The 21,792-nt window shown below is 40.7% G+C and overlaps 1 protein-coding gene across 9 annotated transcripts in view; it reads left to right on the top strand.

The window, feature by feature from the left end:
• Positions 1-21,792, top strand: part of NAV2 (neuron navigator 2) — a 660,409-nt gene that overhangs the window by 586,563 nt on the left and 52,054 nt on the right. For 6 of the 9 annotated variants that reach the window (XM_075129477.1, XM_075129476.1, XM_075129478.1 and 3 more), the window contains 5 exons: positions 5,885-6,023; positions 12,187-12,478; positions 13,413-14,115; positions 19,009-19,476; positions 20,210-20,275. In XM_075129477.1, the coding sequence (XP_074985578.1) occupies positions 5,885-6,023; positions 12,187-12,478; positions 13,413-14,115; positions 19,009-19,476; positions 20,210-20,275 (1,668 nt within the window). The remainder of the gene's footprint in view (positions 1-5,884; positions 6,024-12,186; positions 12,479-13,412; positions 14,116-19,008; positions 19,477-20,209; positions 20,276-21,792) is intronic. The other 3 variants (XM_075129474.1, XM_075129473.1, XM_048853248.2) reach the window with 1 other exon arrangement.

The following is a 21,792-nucleotide window of genomic DNA, read 5'->3' as shown; positions in this document are numbered from 1 at the left end:
TGGTCCACAGTGCCAGGATAGGCAGGAACCCTGACTCTGCATTCCCGCTGCACTGCTGACCGGGAGCTGCCAGAGGTAAGCCCACGCCCCAACCCCGCACCGCAATTCCCTGCCCCAGTCCTGAGCCCCTCCAAACCTGGAACCCTTCCCACACTGCAAACCCCTCATCCCCGGCCCCACCCCAGATCCTGCACCCCCAGCCCAGAGCCCTGATCCCCTCCTGCACCCCAACCCACTGCCACAGCCTTGAGCCAGCCCCCCAAACCTGGAGCCTCCTCTTGCACCCCAAACCTCTCATCCCCGGCCCCACCCCAGAGCTTGTGCCCCTAGCCCAGAGCTCTGACCCCCTCCTGTACCCCAACCCACTTCCCAGAGCCTCCTCCCACACTCTGAACCCCTCATTCCCGGACCCAACCCTCTGCCCCAGCCCTGAGTCCCTCCCACACCCCAAACCCCGCATTTCCAGCTCTGTTGGATCGCGGACATCAACAATTTTCTTCAACTGGGTTGCCAGAAAAAAAGTTTGAAAACCACTGCTCCAAAGCAGGGGCCCTCGACTTTTTTCTTTCTGAGGCCCTCCCCAACATGCTATAAAAACTCCACGGCCTACCTGTGCCACAACAACTGACTTGCCGCATATAAAAGCCAGGGCCGACATTAGGGAGTAGCAAGCAGGGCTATTTCCTGGGACCCCATACTACAGCACCCCCCGCGAAGCTAAGTTGCTCAGGGCACAGGGCTCAGCCTCATTTGGTGGGGCTTCAGCTTTCTGACTTGGGCCCCAATGAGTCTAACCCTGGCCCTGCTTGGCGGACCCCCTGAAACCTGCTCACAACCCCCTAGGGACTCCAGACCCCTGGTTGAGAACCACTGCTCTAAAGCACCTCTTAGGAGCAATTGCTGCTATGGAAGAGATGGTATTCCTGTGCTGGCAGAGAGCATGAAGGCAGCTTTCAAAGGAGCAGCAGTGTATGTGGGTGAGAGAAACAGTAACTGTGGGAGGGTGAAAACCCAAGGACCCTTAATTAATTAATCATTTGGGTCAGCTTCTTGTATATGAAGTGCTGAGCCACACAGTGGAACAGGGTAAGGTATGAGAGCATTAGGCTGACAATTGGATGCCAGACAGGAGCCATCCCCCGTACTTCAAAAGTAGACATGAAAATATTCAAGTTGATATGTTGATACTAGGCTATTCAGGCTATTCAGATACTAGGCTATATGGTTTGTAGTGCTTTTTTTTTCATATTCCAGCTTTCATTGTTAAACTTTATTTTCAATTCAGAGCATCAGAAAACAGATTATGTTCAAATATAACATCAGCCAAAAATAATTATTAGTGGTATAATAGAGTCTGTTCCTCAGTGCATGGTGTAGTCCTGATCCGGACCGATAACTTAGCACCCAAACTCCCATTGATTCAATGGTTCAGAGTCTAACTGATCTCCACGTATGGGGTTCGGAAAGAATTTTCCCCCAGGTCAGTTTGGCAGTGACAGTGGGCATATTTTGCCTTCCTCTGCAGCGCGTGGGTGTGGATCACTTACCAGGATTATCTGGATTTATCTCATTTATTATTTTCCTGTCATTGCGGGGTCCTTGAGCACTGGTGCAAATCAGTCCTTCCTATTCTCTGCCCATGGCACATAATAATCTAGTCTTCTGTGGTTTGTAGTGCTTTTTTTCTTATTTCAGTTATTGGGTTTCGTGTGTGGGTGTTATGTTAACATCTTTGGCCCATTTACTCCATCTAAATTAATACAAGTATGTTGGATGGTGTTGGTGGCCTGTGATGTACAGGAGGTCAGACTAGATGATCTAGTGGTCCCTTAAACTTGATGGCCCTGTGTCTCTTGAGAGTTCTGAGAGCTCCAAGCCTCTCAAGGGTCTTGTTACACCCTTTGGATGTCTCTTATCTCTTCAGATGTTACAATATCTGAAATCTCAGACTATATCTTGATCGCATTTACAATCTGACGTTTTCAATTGTGCTGATATCCTTTGAGAACATCGTTGTACTACTTCCATGCACATGGAGCAAGAGGTTGAAATAAATATACTTCTAAGAATTCATGTAATTTTGAGTAACCCAAGTAGAGTTTCAGTTGATTGATCAAATGGATGAAGGAAAGCCCAAAGGCTCCAGCTTTGCGTTATGGCTGAGTTGACTTTTGCTGACATCAGAAATTATTAATTGCACCAGCTAAATTACAAAGAAGTTATCATGGCTCAGAGAGCCAGGAATGTTGTAGTTGTGAGGGCTGTTAGATTTCCCTTTCTGCTTCCTCTCTTTTGACTTTAACCATCAAGACACGGACGCAAGGTAATAATGTGAACTAATTTATGTGGGTTTTGGGCATCTTTTAAAGAAACAATGTGAAATGGACATTTATCAGTTTGGTAACTGATTAGGTCCTCTATGAGGAGACTACACCCTGCCTTTGCAGGGGGGTGTACACAGTGATTCAACTGATACTTTTTTAGAGCTCTACGTTTTTTATGACCCTGTGTATATGATAGGATATATTATATAACATATTTAATGCAAAATGTAGGATATATTATAATGTGTACTACTCACCATATTATTATTTCTTTAGAATACTGGATGAATAACTTTACATATGCTGGATTGAAGAAAGAGGTTAAAATATGCATGTATTTTAATTGGATCAAATGAATTCTCCTACTGTTTGTACTGAGATGTATGTTGTACAGATTTTATTTTTGAAAGATTTAGCCAAGTAACAGATAAAACTACTTCCATGATGATCTTATCTACAGAGTCCAGAGTACAACAGTTATATTAAAACAGTGGTTCTCAAGCTATTGTACTGGTGACCCCTTTCACATAACAAGCGTCTGAGTGCAACCCCCCTTATAAATTAAAAACACTTGTTTATATATTTAACACCATTATAAATGCTGGAGGCAAAGCAGGGTTTGGGGTGGAGGCTGACAGCTCACGATCCCCCTGTAATAACCTCACAACCCCCCGAGGGGTCCCAACCCCCGTTTGAGAACCCCTGTATTAAAATAAAGTCAAGGATCGGTCTTGCTTGAAGGTAGGGTGCGAAGTAATTGCTTGTATAGCCTTTTTTAAAAAAATATCTTTTAAATGGTACAAGGTTTCTTTTTCCTGCCCATCTAATTCTTTCCCTTTTTGTTGAAGACTGATTTCCCCCCACTCTGAAGTACTTTGGAGTAAAGCTGAAATTGACCTGGCTGATTTTAGCTTATGTCGCATCTTATCCTGTCAAAATAGTTTTGCTTGTGCATCAGTATCATTTACTGATGTCATCAGCATTGCTCCAAGAATAGTGTAATTTAGCTATTAGCAGACAAAATGCAAGATATTCTAGCTCTGGGCCCCACATGTTGCAATTCTGGTTTTTTGTTTTGTTTTGTTTTTTAATTTGGTAATGAAGTAGTATATTTTTTAATACATAAAGTTTAAATGATTAACCTTCTCCATCTTAGTACCACAAATTTAAGGTAGATCAAATATTTAAACTCAAACACTTTGCAGTCTCTGTTTAAAGCCACAACAGCTAGTACAGTCACATGCATGTTTCTGACTTTATTCGTAGGCCTTATGTCTTCAATTCAGCAACCACATGCCTCACAGTAAGCATGTAAACAGGCTAACTGAAGTCAAGGGAACTGACTGATGTCAATAGGGCTACTCAGGTGTTTAAAATTAGGTACATGCTTAAGTGTCTTGTGAATCAGGGCCTATTGGAGTACGAGAATGCTGTGTGGTCATACATAATGAGCTGTGGTATATTACAAGGAATACTAGAAAACAGCAATTGCAACAAAACTCTTGTTGTTGGGTCTTTTTGCTTATTTTGTTATATTCCAAGGATTCTTAGATTTAATTTAAAAAAGCTTATATCTTTGTTTTTCTATTACTAAGTGCTCCTCCTTCAACATATAATCAGATTAAACTAGTCCTAGAGGGAAAAAAATCTTTTTCTTCTAAACAATAGTAACACCAAATATGTGAACTTCTGTTTTCCTTTTGAACTTAAGATTCAGGGTCTTGCAAACTTCTCAAATTATGTGTGGAGTTTGCAAAACGCGGGGCTTGTCTGCATGGGGACCCTCAGGAAAATTGATCTGAATTAACAAGAAGTGTGAATTTAGCAATGAAACTAAAGCAAAATTAAGGCCACTTTAATTCTGAATGAGAGGTTCCATACAGGGATTTATTGTGGTTTAACGAATTCACTCTAAATGCATATCTTCAGTTAATTTGGATGAACTTTTAATGTGCCCATGTAGACAAGTCAGCCCGAGTTTGCAAATCCTTTTTCTTGTAATTTTAAATGTTGCTTTTATATACTCTGAGCAAAAATCACTTAAAAAAGACATTCTTTTAAACTTCATGCAACACATTAGAGTAGGTATCTTTGTAAACACAAATAGGGAACGTGAAGCACATGATGGAAGTGGTTGCGAAAGGGTATACAGAAAGTCAGTGGCAGATCTGAGAATATAATACATGAAAATCTGGCTCCCATTCCTCAACTCTAACCTCTACAACCCATTGGTCTTTGGGTTTATGTATAATCATACAATTAAAAACAAAGAAAGAAACAAACATACATTGTATATCCTGTGTATCCGTTTGTGAGTGATTTCTAAACAATGGTCCAGCAACCCTCATTGATCTTAGGGAATACAGGACCATGAAAGCAGACAGGAAATGTTGTAAGAAAAGTAGGGGATTGGATTTCTCTAAATCTGTGGGCCATATTCTAATATAGCTGGAGAAGCACTGCCATAGATACCTGGGCTTCTTTACAGCTAACACTTTGTCTATGAAATATTTGTTTATACATTTTCTGAAATGTGTATTTATCAGTAGGCTGCAAGGGCTCCAAAGGCATCTTTGGAGAGTTGCCAGTAGGACAGTTATTCAAATGGGGTTTTATTATCCTTAGAAAAGAAGCCATTGTATACTAGTTCGTAAATCTTTACTTCAGCAGTTTACTGTACGTGCACATTAAAGGTGAAGTGTCTGTCTTGATGTTAGAATTTTTTTTCTTTTGTCTGTTGTGACCTTCCAATTGATTTAAATATGTGGTTATTTTTTGTGCTAAACTTCCAGTTGTGTCTTTCATATTTGATGGAAAAAGCTGCAGCTAACGTGCTGGAAAAGCTAGTCCTAAATAATAACCTATTGCCTTACCGAACTGGCGGGAGTATTAATGTAAGTGTCAGCAGGGTTATGCATTAGTTAAACAACAAATGCATTCTTTGATTAAAGCTTTAAAAACTACAACCAGCTGGCTATTTCTAAATAAATTTCTGTCCCTTTGTCCTCTTTGGCAACCACACAATATAACTAGGTGCTGATGATGGTGGTGCTGGGGATGGAATATGATAGTTTGTTATCCAGGTTCAGTTAGTAAGACAGAGTCCAGAAGTTTGCTCAAAAATTAATTTCACCACTGAATTTGAGCTCCTGTACCTGCTGATGAGTCGGTAAAATCCTGCTTCATCTGTCAAGAGGTATCTTCTTAAGCCTACCACTTCTCCTCTTCTGGGACTGAGGAGGTAGGGAGTGATGTTTAGTTTAAACTTTGTTTTGCTATACGAACTGGGGGCTGAGCCAGGATCCTGGTGGCAGGATGTTGTTGCTAATACAGAATAGGTGATCATAAAATGATGATCTATAGTATTGAATAAGATATCCAATAGAAAGTAGGTCACCAAGAAGCACAGCCTGATACCGGTCAAAAGTTGCACTTTGGATATATCTGTATCAATAATATTTGTCATCTTGAGACTTTGTTTTATCACTTGTATGTCTTTTGATTCCTCAACAGCTCTAGTATTGTCTTGCTTGGGTATAAAGCATGTGTTCTTTCCACAGCTGGGATGACAGCAGCTCTGTCAGCAGTGGGATCAGTGACACCATAGATAACCTCAGCACCGATGACATTAACACCAGCTCCTCCATCAGCTCCTATGCCAACACACCTGCCTCTTCCCGTAAAAACATAGATGCACAGGTAAAATTTCTGTTTGCTTCTAGACATACAGCAGCACTGGTGGAGTTATTTTCTCTAAGCAACAGCTACAATCCCTTAAAGTGAATGAGCCTGTCTATTACTTCATCCTTTCAACAGTTCAGGGTTTTCTTGAAATGAAGAATGAAATGCATCAGCATATTTCTTATAATAGTAACCCTAGACTGTGATATTTGGCTCCTTTACAGCCTTTCAGCAACTCACTCTGAAATTGTTGAAAACCTGACCAGAAATAAAATAACAAACTCCTGCTGTCAGAATTTGTCTTGATCAATGTTTAATATTTTACTCTCAGCACTTTCAACCTTAAGGGCTCAATCCTGCCCCCTTTACTGATGTTGAGTAGTACCGTACCTGCACAGCTGGTCCCACTGAAATCAGTGGGGCTACTTGCTACTCAGAAAAATTAAGAGTGGCAGAATTGATCACTTTTTTCTGTACATTTTTTTAACCTCTCAAAATATTATTTTACTTCCCAGTTTATTTTATTTTTTTTACAGACTTGCTACTTTGGAAGGCAAGTCTGATCTTTCAGTGTTCCTTTTCTCTTTGACTCCTTTATATCTTTTCAACAGTACCCTTCATGCTCCCTTGCATCAAAATACATTGTGCCATGTGTGCATAACAAGTATGTTTTCTGGAGAGTACTTGGTGTAAACATAATGATCAGATAAGGATTTCTGATATTCGCTTATAAGAAGGTCACTTTAGGAGGAGTTTGCATAGCGATTATAATATTTTTCTGCTTTAAAAGAGGGCAGATATATTATTTCCCACATCTGCTCTGAATTGTGCTATGTGCTACTTTGGCTGCTGCCCTCCACACTAAAAGTGATGCTGTATGTATGATGTTCAGAAAGGCTGAGCACCCACAACTCCCATTGATTTCACTGAGGGTTGTAGGTGCTCAGCGCCTATTGAGAACAGGCTTAGAGTTGGTAAAGTGCTGTGGGACCTTACCTGCTTTTTAGTCTTTATTTTAATGAAAAATATTAACACTAGTGGCCTAAACAACTTCAGCTGGGATCAAGCTACGGAAGGAGTTCAGCACCTTTGTGAATCAGGCCATAGGTCACTAAGGTAGTTAGTAATTATTCTCTCTGCAAACACCCCAATACAATGGTTATCATTAGTGCTTATCACCAGTTACCACACTGGTGTATGGAAGATACCACCGTCTTTCTCTGTACGTGAAATTTGTGACACCTCTGTTACCACAGTGTGGTGACAATTAAGTGTTGATTTTTTTAATAGACCCACTGTACATACAACATTATAAGTAACAGATGTGATTTTTCTTTAGCACTAGAAAGTATACCATACCATTTATTAAAGAACAGAGTTTAACTAAGTTACTGCCAGAGTTTAGAGTTTATTACACTTTCAGCGGAAATGTAAACACACATTGGCTAAGGAATTGTATTATCTTAAGCTTCCTGGGCTGCACATTATTGCAGGCTTTCTACTTTTGGCAATATTTCATAAGACCGTAAATTTCATATCCAGAAGCATCATGCATACAACTCTTAGTGCTCAGAAGCCACATATCTAGTGGATTCATAAAATAGATTGTCATCACTAAGGGGTGCAATAACATAAATGGTTTTCTTTTCATTTTGATACTAATTTTCAAAGTTCAGGACTGTAAACCCATTTTTGTTCTTTCTAAAACAGTTTAGGAAGCCAAGGTGTCTCTGTTATCACAAATGGGACACAAGGTGTCTTAATTTGATATCACATGTGGCGTTGCAAAGGGACCCCTATATGGTTACAATTTTTTTAAGGGGGGAGGGGGCACGTTGGACTGGGATCTGAATCTTTATTTAATGGCTGTTTTAATGTAGAAGTGTAGTTGCTGTGAAGGGTTGCACTGCCTAAAGTACTGTGTTGCAAGAGTGTATGACTCTTTGTTACCTGGCCATGAGGTGCGTATCTGAGCCAACATTAAAGATTTGTAGAGTGAGCCTCTGGTTGTGTCAGCAATTTCATGTGTGTTTGAAATGGCTAATGCAAGTCCTCCACTGAATTGGAGAGAGGAGTTACGGTCATTGAAGCACTTCTTCAAGCATGTTACAAAAGCAGTTACACAGGCAAACTATGGGTTCCCCCACAATTGTTAAATAGAAATGTCTGAACATTAGAATACAGCGAGGAAAATAAAGGCAATTGACTAAATATTAGTCTGTAATAGGTGACTGAGTTTGACTCATGCCTTTTAGTGGGTCAGATTCTAGGAAGTATTTCTAAGAGATCACAATCGAATAGTACTACCAAACTTACTTCCCTTTCTCCCACAACCATTCTAGCATCCAAGGGAATGCAAGCATATGGTAGAAGAATAGGGCCCAAAACTTGCACAGGCAGTACAATCCAGTGATTGGAGTAGGAATGCTCCCCAGGGATGCCCAGGGTTGTTGGGTACCTCACCAGCACCAGTCCTTAAGCATCAGGCAGCCTTGTCTGTGCCTGCTGTGAGTCATCTCCCTGAAGCCACTCACCTCTGGCAACATAAGTACTACCTTCTAGACCCCCCGCAGGCCCTGCTCCCTCTTTGCAGATTAGTGAATGGCACACACCAATCCCCAAGCCATCTCCAAGTATTCCCTGTAGTGTCCAGACCCTTATCCACAGAAATACCAGGTCCGCTGTTCCTAAAGGAACAGTATACACACCTGCTTGTATCATGCCACTTAGGACCAGCTCTTGCTTAATACTAGAGCACTGACATATAGTTATAGTGAAAACAAGAATAAATTTATTATCAAAGACTAGAGATTCAGGTGATAGTGAATAAGGATATTGGAAACAAATGGATATATCTAAACAAAATCATTACACATTTTCTAGAGGCTAAACTTAAGTAACAAGTAAAGTTACTGAGTAAAGAAGTTTATCTCACCCAAAGTTATCTTTGGTGTTTTCAACCAAGGTTGGCGAAGCTCCTGTTTTCATGAATGCAAACGTGATGTCAGTTTACTTCCCTAGGTGCAGGATCGTCTTTGTCTTCACTCATATACATGATAACCTCCCATGGCTTGTTTTTTCTTGTGTGCTCCTTTCCTGTTGATTTCTTCTCTCTTCATTAACATTTGACTTTGTATGTAAATAGACATCCATTTTGTTACCTTACAATGCTTAATATACATCCCAACAGAGAGATACACATTTCTTACCTCCTGTCTGGAGGAAAACCTGATTTTTCCCCTTTGCTGGTGGCTATACCTTGGTACAGACTCTTAAGAACATATTTTCAGTACATCTGTACATACATTTGGCGATGATATTGGTGACCAGTGTAACATGAGCTTTCATTTGAGACCTCCCATGACATTCTTTGGTCAACTAGAATGAGTTCTTGTAACCCACTTCCCTGTTAGTATTAATGGCTTCTTGGGTCACACCAGGATACATGGGTTATATTTGTAATTCTGCCATTTACTTGCTGTAACCTAATTTAACTGCTCCTTGCTCAGTTTACCCATTTTATAATGCCTGTGTGAGAGAATTATAAGACTATCTCACAAAAATATTTAAATTCTTTAAAGAATTTCTGTAAAGTGTTCTGCTGTCCTAAAATGAAAGGTGCTGTTAAATGCAAATTGTTGTTCACAAAAGACTTTATTTCATCTCTTAAAAGCCAAATCCTAATCTCACCAACATAGAGCAAGTTAATGGGCTTTGACTGTGGGAATCATGTTTAGTTTGGGAGTGGACTCAGAATTAATGCCGCAGCCTATGAAAGTGGAGTGTTATGTATTGGCCACTGTGCTCCTCCCTCTCTTGTATTCTTTGCTTAGACTCATGTATTACGGTCTTTGCCTGTCCATATTTGCCTTCTTCTATGTGGTGAGCCACAAAGACCTGGCACAGAGATCTTCACAGCACACAGGGATGTGGCGTACCCGTTCTCAGGGGTCCTACTGCTTTGGTCCCCGTGTCACAGGTTCATAGCTTTTAAGATAGTTGTGGTCTTACAACATCTGTTTAAGGGAGTGCAGGGTTTGGATTTCAGATAATTAAAGAGAGATCGTGGAGCTCCTGTATGTGAAACTGGGAGCCCAGACCAACAATACAACATACCAAAGGGGGAGGGCCCTCACATGATAGTCTCTGTAGATGTAGTCAGTAATGCATATGCAGTATTATCTGAACAAAAGAAACAAGAGAGGGAAAACAGAAACAAATCTAATTGTGCTAAATACAAGACTAAGGAACTGATATTTAGATGTACTGAGCACTCACAACTTCAACTGAAGCCAGTGGGAGCTGTGAGAATTCAGCACCTCTGAAAAACAGACTATAAATGTGGTAAAAGTTTAAATCTATGTAGAAAATTCATGGAGGTCGTCCCTTCCCACAACAATGGGAAGTAAGAATTAGGAGATATATGAAAAGGACTCAGACTGCAACAAGAATTGGGAGAGAGAATGAATAAAATAGCTTGGAAGTTTTGCTGGCAGTAGATTAAATACTAAAATAGTTCACAAGAAAAAGCAGTTCCTTCACAAGGGTAACAGCAGCAGTAAATTATCAGATGAGTCAAGAAGACTTATCTAAAATCAAGACCCCATTATTTGGAAAGGAAGGTAACTGAACCTTTAAATGGAACCTTTTTAAACTGAGCAAATCTCTGGGTTTGCTATTGTAGTCATAAAGTTCTAAGAGTCTCATTAGCTGGTTAAGGTTTTTTCCCTTCACTCATGTAATGTTAGGGATGTGACATAATGATAAAAGAAAATAAATTATAAAACCATAGATAGATTCAGGGCGATGGGAGGTTTCAAAATAAAATCTAATATCTTCCAGAGAGCATGTTAAATTGTCATGTACTTTTTTCTGTATTTCCTTTTGCCACTTTGCTGATTACCCAGGTATCTGACGGTGTTTTTTTAAAAAGCTCTTGGGGTAGTTAAGACCAGATCTTTCTAAGTGCTTGAAAGCCTAATACAAGGTTCTCACCACCATCACCTCCCCTGAGGCCGATGGGATGAAAGCACTTTTCAGCATGTTGCAGAAACAGGCCTTAGTTAGCCTCCTCCTGCACAACTCAGTTCAGTGAGACACAAGCCAGTGTGGATTTACAGTTGCTTCCATGAAGGTGCTGTGATTAGAGAATAACCTTAGTTATCGCTTGGAGTTCACATTCTCCGAGGTGTGGGTGGTGGTCAGCTTCTATAGTTGGTTGTGATATTACAAACTTCCAACTGTTTATCACAAAATAAGTTTGGCAGGGGAAACCTAATTCAGTAAGAGAAGTTTTAATAGATGTATCTCTTAGTAATCATTCGTAATGGGAAAGGGAAAGGAAAAGGAGTATGGGGTTGGGAATATATAGGATAATATAATGGGATATTGATAGGGTTGTCTGGAGTTTGGCTGTGGTTTGGTCAGGGGGAAATTCCTTCCTTGAGTGTGGTAGTTGCAAAATTCTCCATAAAGCATCTGACTTTATAAACAGTATGTGCAGTAGGATTGGCAAAATATAAAAAAGTAAGAGATGGAGTTTCAGTGCAAACTGGGAACTGACTTGCTTTGTGGATTTAAGTCAGATTTTAATGTGTTTGAAAGTGGTATAATGGGGTTTTATTTCTCTCCAGTTCTTGGGTGTCTTTCTAATGGGTGAGATTAAAACTAACAGCATTCCACATCTTTCAGTCTATGCAAAAAGCCACCTCATTGTGCTCTTGAGATCAAATTGCCAGACGAGAGATAGGAAAACAGCAAGAACAAAGAAAAGCTAGCTGCACGTGTTTAAAATGATTTTTATGCATTGCAGTGAAAAGGTTCATATAAAATTCAAGGAGGAGGTAAATGGCAATGAACTGAGTATTTTCCTTATTGTTTATTAATCAGGTGTTTGGTGTGTGTTGGATAGTTGGTTCGTTTTTGGTTTTGGCTTTTTAGTGATTGTTCCCCAGTGTATCAGAAAGCAAACACAGCTAGTAGAATTCATTTATCTTGGGTTTTCGCTGGCAAAAAGCAGGCTCAACAAACAAACAAAAGAAAAATGTCTAAGTGTAATAAAAAATTATTAGTGAATTTTTAAATCAGCTTGGTGGTTCTAGATTTTGAACCCTAAAAAAAGGAGGGATTTCAAAAAGACATTTACAATGGAGATTCTGATATGATTTATTGTTTCCCTTAGACTGATGCAGAAAAGCATTTGCAGGTCGAGCGGAATTCCCTGTGGTCCAGTGATGAAGTCAAGAAATCTGATGGAGGATCAGATAGTGGCATAAAGATGGAGTCTGGATCTAAATGGAGGCGAAATCCTTCCGATGTGTCTGATGAATCTGATAAAAGCACTTCTGGTAGGAAGAACACTGTCATTTCACAGACTGGTTCCTGGAGACGGGGCATGTCAGCTCAGATTGGCATTACTACACCGAGAACTAAACCTTCAACCACCTCAGGCTCACTGAAGACACCTGGAACAGGTGAGGAAAAATTTAACACACAGGCAGGCCAACAGTTTACATTGGAGAAATGAAGTGCTTAACTGCTTTCCTGTGGCAGGAGCTGAACTTCAACTAGTTCTGTGTTTAATCGTAGATTGTGTGTGTGTGTATACAATATACTAAATCTCTGTGTTTCTGTTTTATGGCTCAAAGTGAATTTTAAATTATACTTATTATACTAAAATGCTTTGAGTATTGTTTGCCTGTTTTGAATGTCCCTTAAATTAGATTGTTCATTGGACACAGTGTTCGCAGTTCAATATTCTGGTTTCTTGTAATGGTAATTAGTGGAATTCCATTTTCATAGAGTAACTCAGAATCTAGACTTTACGTGGCTAAGGATAGTTGTATGAAAGAAGCTTTTTCAATGATAACATAGCAACTGCATCTTAATTTATGTTAAAGCAAATTTTCAGATGGACTTCATCAGAGCTCTTAGTACATGCAAATTTGTGCAAGAGCATTAATAATATTTGTGCATGCAAATAGATGAATTACGCTTTTACTCACACTCGGTTGTGTACCCTATTGTGAATGGAAATTTCAAGGTCTGTTTTGAAAATGTGGCCTTCACCAGTTATATACACTTTTTTTCTGAAGCTTATTTATTGTTGCTATATCATATCACTTCACTATTGACAAAAAGGGATCCAACCAATGGTAGTCATGAAGGAAAAACACATCTTATTTATCTGTCACTATTATTTAACAATCTGTTCACTGTTTTTTGTATTCTCAAGGGCAAACACACCAGATACTCTCTCCTGGCAAGCCTGCATATATAACTCTCAGTAGTGCAGTTTAATACAAACTGGATCATAATTGCATATTTTTGTATCTCATGATGCTTTGATGTTTACCATTTGCTTAGCATTTTCAATTTAAGTATTAGACTTCTTTTTCTATTTTTTAGGGAAAACTGATGATGCCAAGGTATCAGAAAAAGGTAGACTTTCTCCTAAAGCTGGACGTGTTAAACGTTCTCCATCAGATGCAGGACGCAGCAGTGGTGATGAATCGAAAAAGCCTCCGGCAAGTAACTCTAGAACAGCTGCTGCTAATACAAATACATTTGGATTTAAGAAACAGAGTGGGTCAGCTGGAGGCATGACTATGATTACTGCCAGTGGTGCAACGATCACCAGCAGATCAGCCACACTGGGCAAAATCCCCAAATCATCTGGACTCATTGGTCGGTCCACTGGTCGGAAAACTAGTGTTGATGGCTCACAAAACCAGGACGATGGCTACTTAGCACTTAGTGCCCGCACTAATCTTCAGTATCGTAGTTTACCCAGACCCAGTAAATCCAGTAGCAGAAGTGGAGCTGGTAATAGATCTAGTACCAGTAGCATAGACTCCAACATAAGCAGCAAGTCAGCTGGGTTGCCTGTCCCAAAAATGAGAGAGCCAGCTAAGGTATCCCTCGGAAGCTCTCTGCCAGGTCTGGTCAACCAAACAGATAAAGAGAAAGGGATATCGTCTGACAATGAAAGTGTGGCTTCGTGTAATTCTGTTAAAGTGAACCCTGCATCACAGACTACTTCCAGTGGAGCTCAAAGCACTCACCAGCAAGGAGCCAAGTACCCTGACGTGGCCTCCCCCACTTTGCGCAGGTAGGCACAAAATTTGTTCATTGTGGAAGTACATTAACTGTAGTTATACAATTGTGGCTGTTCAGGCTAGGGACTGGCTAAGTTTTGTGGGCTCTTACTAATGTGTGTGCTAGGCTGAGGTCTTTGTACTGAAATTCAATTTCACAGCTAGTAAATATGTGCGCCAGTAATATTGTAAATATTTATTGCATTACAGGACAGTAGCAGTCTTAAACATTTGAAATTGATTGTTAAGCCCTCCCCAAAATGATCGCAGTTGTGGCTAATTCAGAATAAAGTTAGTACTTGAAAACATTATAAAGGCTGAAATATAAACCCACAACAGCAAGGTTATAGGCTCCTGTAGAACTACTAATTCCACCTAGGGTGACCAGATGTCCCGATTTTATCGGGGCAGTCCCGATTTTAGGGGATTTGTCCCGCGTCCTGACCTTACATTGGTCAGAACGCCCTTTGTTCCAATATCGGGACTGTCCAGACCGCAGCCGCGGCACCACCGCTTACCGCTTCCTGGGGCAGCTCCCGGTGCCCGCCTGCCGGCAGGAGCGCAACATGCTGCAGGAGCGGGGCTTGCAGGCGCCAGGAGCGGGCAGAGAGCCCCCCGCCCACCCCACCCGACCCACCACACTAGGAGCCAGAGGGACCTGCCTGCCAGATGCTTCCCGGGACGGAAGCTGCCCCAGGTAAGCACTGCTGAGGCTCCCCACCTCGCCCCCTGGCAGGTCCCTCTGGCTCTTAGGGTCAGAGAGGGACGGGGGGCAAGGGGCTCTCTGCGCACTGCCAATGCCTGCAAGCCCCACTCCACAGCTCCGGCAGCGCCCATTGGCGCTTTTCCCAGCCAGTGGGAGCCACGGAGCTCGCACTTGTGGCAGGCACAGCACGTGGAGAGTGGAGACCCCCTCCCTCGCCGCTCTCACCCTAGGAGCCAGAGACCTCCCAGCAGGGCTGGTGAGTACGGCCAGAGAAGAGGGCAGGGTGTGAAGGTGAGTGTCTGGGAGGTGTGTGTGTGGGGGTGCTGGGCTGTGAGGGTGTGGAGGGCACTGGGCAGTGGGGGAGGTTTGTATGTTTTGGGGTGTTGGGAAGGGGGGGAGATCTGTGTGTGTCAGGGCACTGGGGGTCTGTGTGGGGCATTGTGTAGTTGTGGTGGTGGGGCTGTGGGGAAGGGCACTGGGAGGGAGGGAGGGGAAATCTGTGTGTATTGGGAAACTAGCGAGTGGGGGGTTCTATGTTGGGTGCTGGGCAGCTATGGTGGGGCTGTGGGCAGGGGGTGCTGGGCGGAGTGTGTGTGTGCACAGCACTGTGCATTTGTGGTAGAAGGGTTGTAGCGGGGGCTCTGGGCATAGTGGATCCAGGGGGTGCTGGGCAGGGGAGCTGTGTGGCGCAGCATGGGCCCACCCCCAACAGGAAGGGGCACGCTGGTAGCACAAGGCCCGGCAGACCAGTGTGCCTCTGGCTCCAGTCGGGGCTGTGCACCTGTGTCTGTCTCTTCTCCACTCCCATCCCCACCCCGTTCACCCAATGTGTCCTGATTTTTCACTCTTGTGATCTGGTCACCCTAATTCCACCCCATTGTACTTACACATTGTGCAAGAACACAGCGAACCAGTCCAAAGTTTGGCCAGATTTACACATTTAAGTAAATGGAGTTACTCCAGTTAGTGTGAGAATGTAATGTGACCCAGTATATTTACATTTGTTCACTTACTTGGCCCAATACAGTATCTCACTCGGTTACATGTAACGTTGTCCTGTGTGGGGAGACTCTTTACCTTAGGTGCCCGAGTATGTAGGTACAGAACAGCTTAATTAAAGGTACTATGTCAGCCGCATTGAATTTTCTTATTTTTTACAAAAATCTTCTTTCATGTAATGATTTATTTCCTAGCTTTTTCTGACCTTATATATTCCCTTCCCTTCCCCATTATTTTTAACACAAGTACTTGGGTGAGTGGGAGTTAATTTCCTTGCTTTTCTGCAGCATTTGCATCAATGTCTTGACTGTAGCAAAGATATGCATTAACATTATTTTCCGCTTTAATTTGACATCGTAAGTAACATAGTCTCTTTTGAGTTGCAGTGTTCTGGATTTCATTGTTGTCTTGACATCATAATTTCATCTCTGTACAAGGACACTGACATCATCCTACTTCAAATGAAGTGAGGATGTCACATTCTGTTCAACTTGCCAACTTAAGCGTAACTCCTGTAATGGTGGTTTGGGTTCCAGCTAGGCACAAAAGGAATACTTCATTTCTTTTGAAATGAATGGCCATCTTTGAAAAGCCTGTGCAAGTATAATTCAGCATGACCTGTGTAGTTTAGTGATTCTCCTATTTCTGGGCATCGTTAGAAAAGTTATGTCTTGTTGAAAAATTAATTTCTAGCAATTACTATTTTAAAACAAAAAACTAGAAGATTGTTTGTTGTTCTGATATTATACTGCAAATGAAAAATGTCCATGTTGCTTGCCTCAAATATATTAATAATCAAAGTCAATCGTACATTTCTGTTGATGACCAGAAAACCATTTTGCTAGACCCGTCGTTGGTATAACGTTTGAACTACATGCAACTTTTAAGAATAGACACTGAGAGAATGTCAGGTGTCTTAGAGAGATTTTTGTGGAGGAGGTTAAGGTTCAATCTAAACCTTCACTTTCTCGGTTAGCTATTTCATGTTTCAGTTGTCACCAGACTATGTAAATAAATGTGTCCCTGGCAGAGCTAAATCGCTTGTAGTGGAATTTGCCTAGTGTGTGTATTGCTGGGCACTAGCTCTGTCATTGTGTAATATTGAGAATGTTGTTGCACTCTTTGTGTTTAATTAATATTCCATGCTGATTTGACATGCAAATAAGCATCTATAACTATAAAAAGACAGCAGTAAAGACTGCTACTTCTGTATGTTAAATACTACCCCCCTTGAATTTGAAAGCAAATATATTTTCTACACTCATGTGAAGGGTAAAATTCCATAATTAAATTATTTTATGAAAGTCTAGCACTGTCTTAATTGTTCAAGCATATCTCATCTATCACTTTCTGTCATGTGAAAACAATTTATATTACATAGAAGACAATGCATGTTTTTATGCCACTTGTTTGTGAGCCTTAGTGTTCACTCTTCTCTTGATGCATCCCTAAGGACACAACCCAATAGTCAGCTTAGTTATGCCTGTTTCTTGTCAAAACTCGGAGAGGAGGAAAAATATTCTCATTGTCTGTAGGATGTCTCCTTCCAAGGTTAACCTTTAGACTGACACTGCCAACTTGCTGAGTTGGGCTGGTTCTGCATTCAAAAGGTAGATTCTTCAGACCCCATCCTCCTTGGATGTCCAGCTCCACGACTCTTTTTTATTTATTTAATTATCTCATTTAATTAGGTTTTGGGAATCAGTATGCCAGGAGACATTATCCATACGACAAGATCATCCCAGTGGGGCTGGGAGTCGTACATATTGACTATATTCTAGGTGGTGACAATCTGTTTTAAAGAAAGGAATTTGTCATTGTTCTACGGTAGCACTATGAAAATATCCTTATCTCCCTCCCTATCTAGTTTCTTTTGCGGTATTGACTCCAAGTTCAGAGAAAAGTTAGCATTAGTTTGACCTCAAAAATCTCCATTACTCAAAGACATTCTTCACCTTCTTGGTCTGATGGCATGCTTGTTGTAAGTACGCTCAGCAAATTAAGCTAAATTAAGAGATAAACACCCTCATAGTACATTCTAGAAGCAGGGCTTGCTATATAAATTGCAGGGATCTCCTCTGTTAAATCACCACTATGTAGTGATCATATTTGCTCCTAAGAAGAAATCTAGGACTCCCTTAAGGAAGTTGTTTAGGGATAATAGAAGATGGTATATTGTTATGTTCCTAGCAGAGTGCTGTTTGAAATCTCCCAACCACTGCTCCGAGTGGGTGACATTTTCAAAAGCACTTAAGTGATTTAAGAGCATATATCCAATTTTCAAAAGTGATGTAGGCACTTAGAAGTCTAAGTGCCACTGACTTTCAATGAGACTCGGGTTCCAAAGTGCTTAAGGCCCTTTGAAAATGGATATCTTGAATAGTTCAGGTGCTTTTGAAACTTTCCTCCAATAGCTCTTCTGAAGGTAATAGAGGCTATTTGCATGATTTAGACAGGGCAGTGTTTTTAGGGGTAAATTATCAGACTTTCCCTTCTAGGTGTCATTGACTTTCGTAGGGGAGTTCTTCAGATACTTACTTTTGTATGGGCCGCTCGGTGATTAATGCAAAAGTCAAAATCTTTTCCTCAGAAATCTGTGTTATCTTTCAAAATATGATTTGAGTAATCTGTATTTATAGATCTGAACAAAGGCCAGTCTAATATTCCATGCTTTAAAGTCATCAGTTCAGTATTATCACAGGTAAAATCCATTTCCTTCAGGAAACAGAAGATAAAATGGCTAATATATTTTAGTTCTGTGAAAGTTATGTTTGAAGTTTCATAGAAGGAAAAGTTAAGATGTGTCTGAAATTGGCATAATAATTTTCTTTGGGTTTTATTAATGGCAAGGAAGGGAAAAGGAAGCCCATCAATTCATGGTTGTCGATATGAATCTAAGAAAGACAATTTACAGGCAGGAAATTTCTTTAAAGCAGAGCCTATCTTTCTCTCTCTTTTCGATTTAGCTAGCAACAAAAAATTCTTTTTCTGAAGCACCGGTTTTCAGTCTATTATCATAGTTACCATTGTACCATTTCCTATAGATGTAACATCTGAGGTCTCATTATAATTGAATATGTAATTTTCCAGTAATAGTTTTTCAGGTGTCTAAGGACAAATAATATATGTATAAAGTATCGTTTAGTCATTTTACATTCCATTTCATGAAGTTTTTGTTACATTCTCTGAACTTTTTTCACAGACTTTTTGGTGGAAAACCAAGTAAACAAGTTCCAATCACAACAGCTGAAAATATGAAAAATTCAGTGGTGATCTCCAATCCTCATGCTACCTTGAACCAGCTGGGTAACCTTGATTCTCCTTCTGGCAGCGGTATACTGAGCAGTGGGGGCAGCAGTCCTCTTTACAGTAAAAACACAGACATGAACCAGTCTCCATTAGCCTCTAGTCCCAGTTCGGCCCATTCAGCTCCCTCCAACAGTTTAACTTGGGGTACCAACGCAAGTAGCTCTTCTGCTGTTAGCAAGGATGGCATTGGATACCAGTCTGTCAGCAGTCTTCACACCAGCTGTGAATCCATTGATATCTCTCTCAGCAGTGGAGGTGGGCTGAGCCATAACTCATCCAGTGGCTTGATCGCAGCTTCTAAAGATGATTCTTTGACTCCCTTTGTCAGAACAAACAGTGTTAAGACAACTTTGTCTGAGAGGTGAGTAGGTTTAAATTTAGACTCCATTAATATGTAGTATATGTTCATATCTTAAAAATCAGTGATGTGACAACTGTAACTAACATTTCATGATTACAATTCAGATTGCCATTCCTACAAGGTAAATATTGAATGATACTACCACAACATACAAAAATAGCCATTTCAACCAAGGAATTCAGTTCTGAATTACATTAGATGTGGGGATGGGTTCAGAAGAGTCTTTCATTTGCACTTGCCACTGCTGTGGGACATTTTTAATTACTCAGTGCTACCTCCTATTTGAATTTCACATATCTTCTTATCTTTCTGTATCAGCTGATCTAGTAGTGGTGTACAATACCAGCATTTTAATCTTGTCTTGAGAAGCCAAGTATTTCTGGTTAAAATTAATGAGTTTGTTTTAATATTTCACACAATTAGGGTCTGGACAATAAGTGCTTGGATACAGTGGTGATTAGTCTGGTATATGAACCGAAGTAGAACAGAAAATTTCTTTCAGAGCAAACAAGAGTGCACTGTCTGTAGAAGGCAGTGTCTGAAACCTTGGAATTTAGCCTTACCTTATTGTATGACTTTATTACTAAAAGTTTGTTGCATCTTTGTAACAGAAAACAACTACTAAAAAAAAATGTTCTAACAGTTTTTTGTTTTAACTCCTTCCCCTTTCTCTCCATTTTTCATGCTAATATTCCTTCTTTTGTTTTCTGTCTCATTGGACTTGTTCTTCTAGCCCTCTCTCTTCCCCTGGTGCTAGTCCCAAATTCTGCAGAAATACTTTACCCAGGAGACAGGACAGGTAATGCTGTCTCAAGGCAGTAGAATGCACAAAGGCTCTGGGTTTTGTTGCCCACATTTATAAAGCAAAGTGTCTTGTGAGAGATGGGCTCAGTTGAGACCTCTGCTGTGTTTGTTGTTCAGATGTAAATTGTGACACAGACATGCCAGTGAGAGTCGACTTAATTAAATCTGGGGGTGGCATACAGAGTTGACAGATGTAGTTCGTGGGGTTTTTGTTGGGTTTTTTTGTTTGGTTTCTTTTGTTTCTTTGACAAAGGCAATTTTAAAATCCTGCAATTCATATCTACCATGATGAACTCTCACTAGCATTTCAGCATTCCTATGGCATGCTGCTTTTTTCACTGCGTTTCAGGCTTTTCACCTTTGTCATGAAGTTCAAGTGTTGTTCAGTACACTCAGTGTTGTAAGTCCTTTACTCCAGTTTGATTCGTAGGTGTCTTGCAGGCTTGTGTGTGTGTCCTTTCTTGTAACAATGAATGCAGGAAGGTGAGAGATGGTGGACATGAAGTTAATGACTCCAGCTTGCTTTTGCACTTAGCTATGATATGGCCACTCCTACATCTAGGAACTGACAATGATATTAGCTAGAGGGCTTGACAGTAAATTAATGTATTTAAACAGGGTATTTATTTCAGTTAAAAACAAACCCTCCTCATAAAATGAAAAGCCAGTTGTCCACTTGCCAGTTAAGTGAAAATACAACACTTTAAATATTTGCTTTTTGCAAATGCTAATAGATTGATTTCACTCTGAAGATGGAATTTAAGTTGAAATACAGAAACACTGAAAACTCTGTGCCCATTTGAAAAAGCAGCCACTATATTTACATTGCAACTAAGGCTGTGTCTACACTACAGCTTATGCGGACATAACTTATGTCGCTCAGGGGTACGTATAAACCACCCCTCTCTCTGAGCAACGTAAATTAGGTCGGCATAAGTGCTGGTGTGCACAGCGCTATGTCGGCAGGAGAGCTTCTCCCGCTGACATAGATTCTGCTGCTCGCAGAGGTTGGCTTTTTTATGCCCTCTCCCATCAGCACAGAGTGTTTTCACCACACGTGTTGCAATGGTGCAGCTGTATCACTACCGCTGGGCCGCTGCAGTGCTGTTTGCATAGACATGGCCTAAGTGACTGTAATTGATTGCATTTGCTCTGTGATGAAGGCAGAAGGAAATGGTATGAAGGCGTCTTTTGACTTGGAGATATTATCAGTATTCACGAGTAGGTGGCTGCACACCTGCTTAAATATATATTTTTAAGCATTCATTTGAAGCATGGTCTTTTATTTTTTAAAGAGCCATTTTTGTTCACTATGTAAAGGAGAAATAGCAAGGCCACCATTGTGAGCAGATGAAATTCATTAGCATGATACCAAATGCATGTATAACACGATCCACACATGCCTAGGGGGCTTTTTTTGTTGTTGTTGCATGTTTACTTAGATAGGGTGCATCACTTTTTCCTCTGAAAATGTGATGCCGATGTTAATACTTTTCTCCTCGTCCTGATGTT

The sequence above is a fragment of the Caretta caretta genome, chromosome 6 (genome assembly GCF_965140235.1).
Source record: "Caretta caretta isolate rCarCar2 chromosome 6, rCarCar1.hap1, whole genome shotgun sequence".
NCBI classification, from domain to species: domain Eukaryota; kingdom Metazoa; phylum Chordata; order Testudines; family Cheloniidae; genus Caretta; species Caretta caretta.
This window is presented reverse-complemented; position numbering and strand designations above follow the sequence as displayed.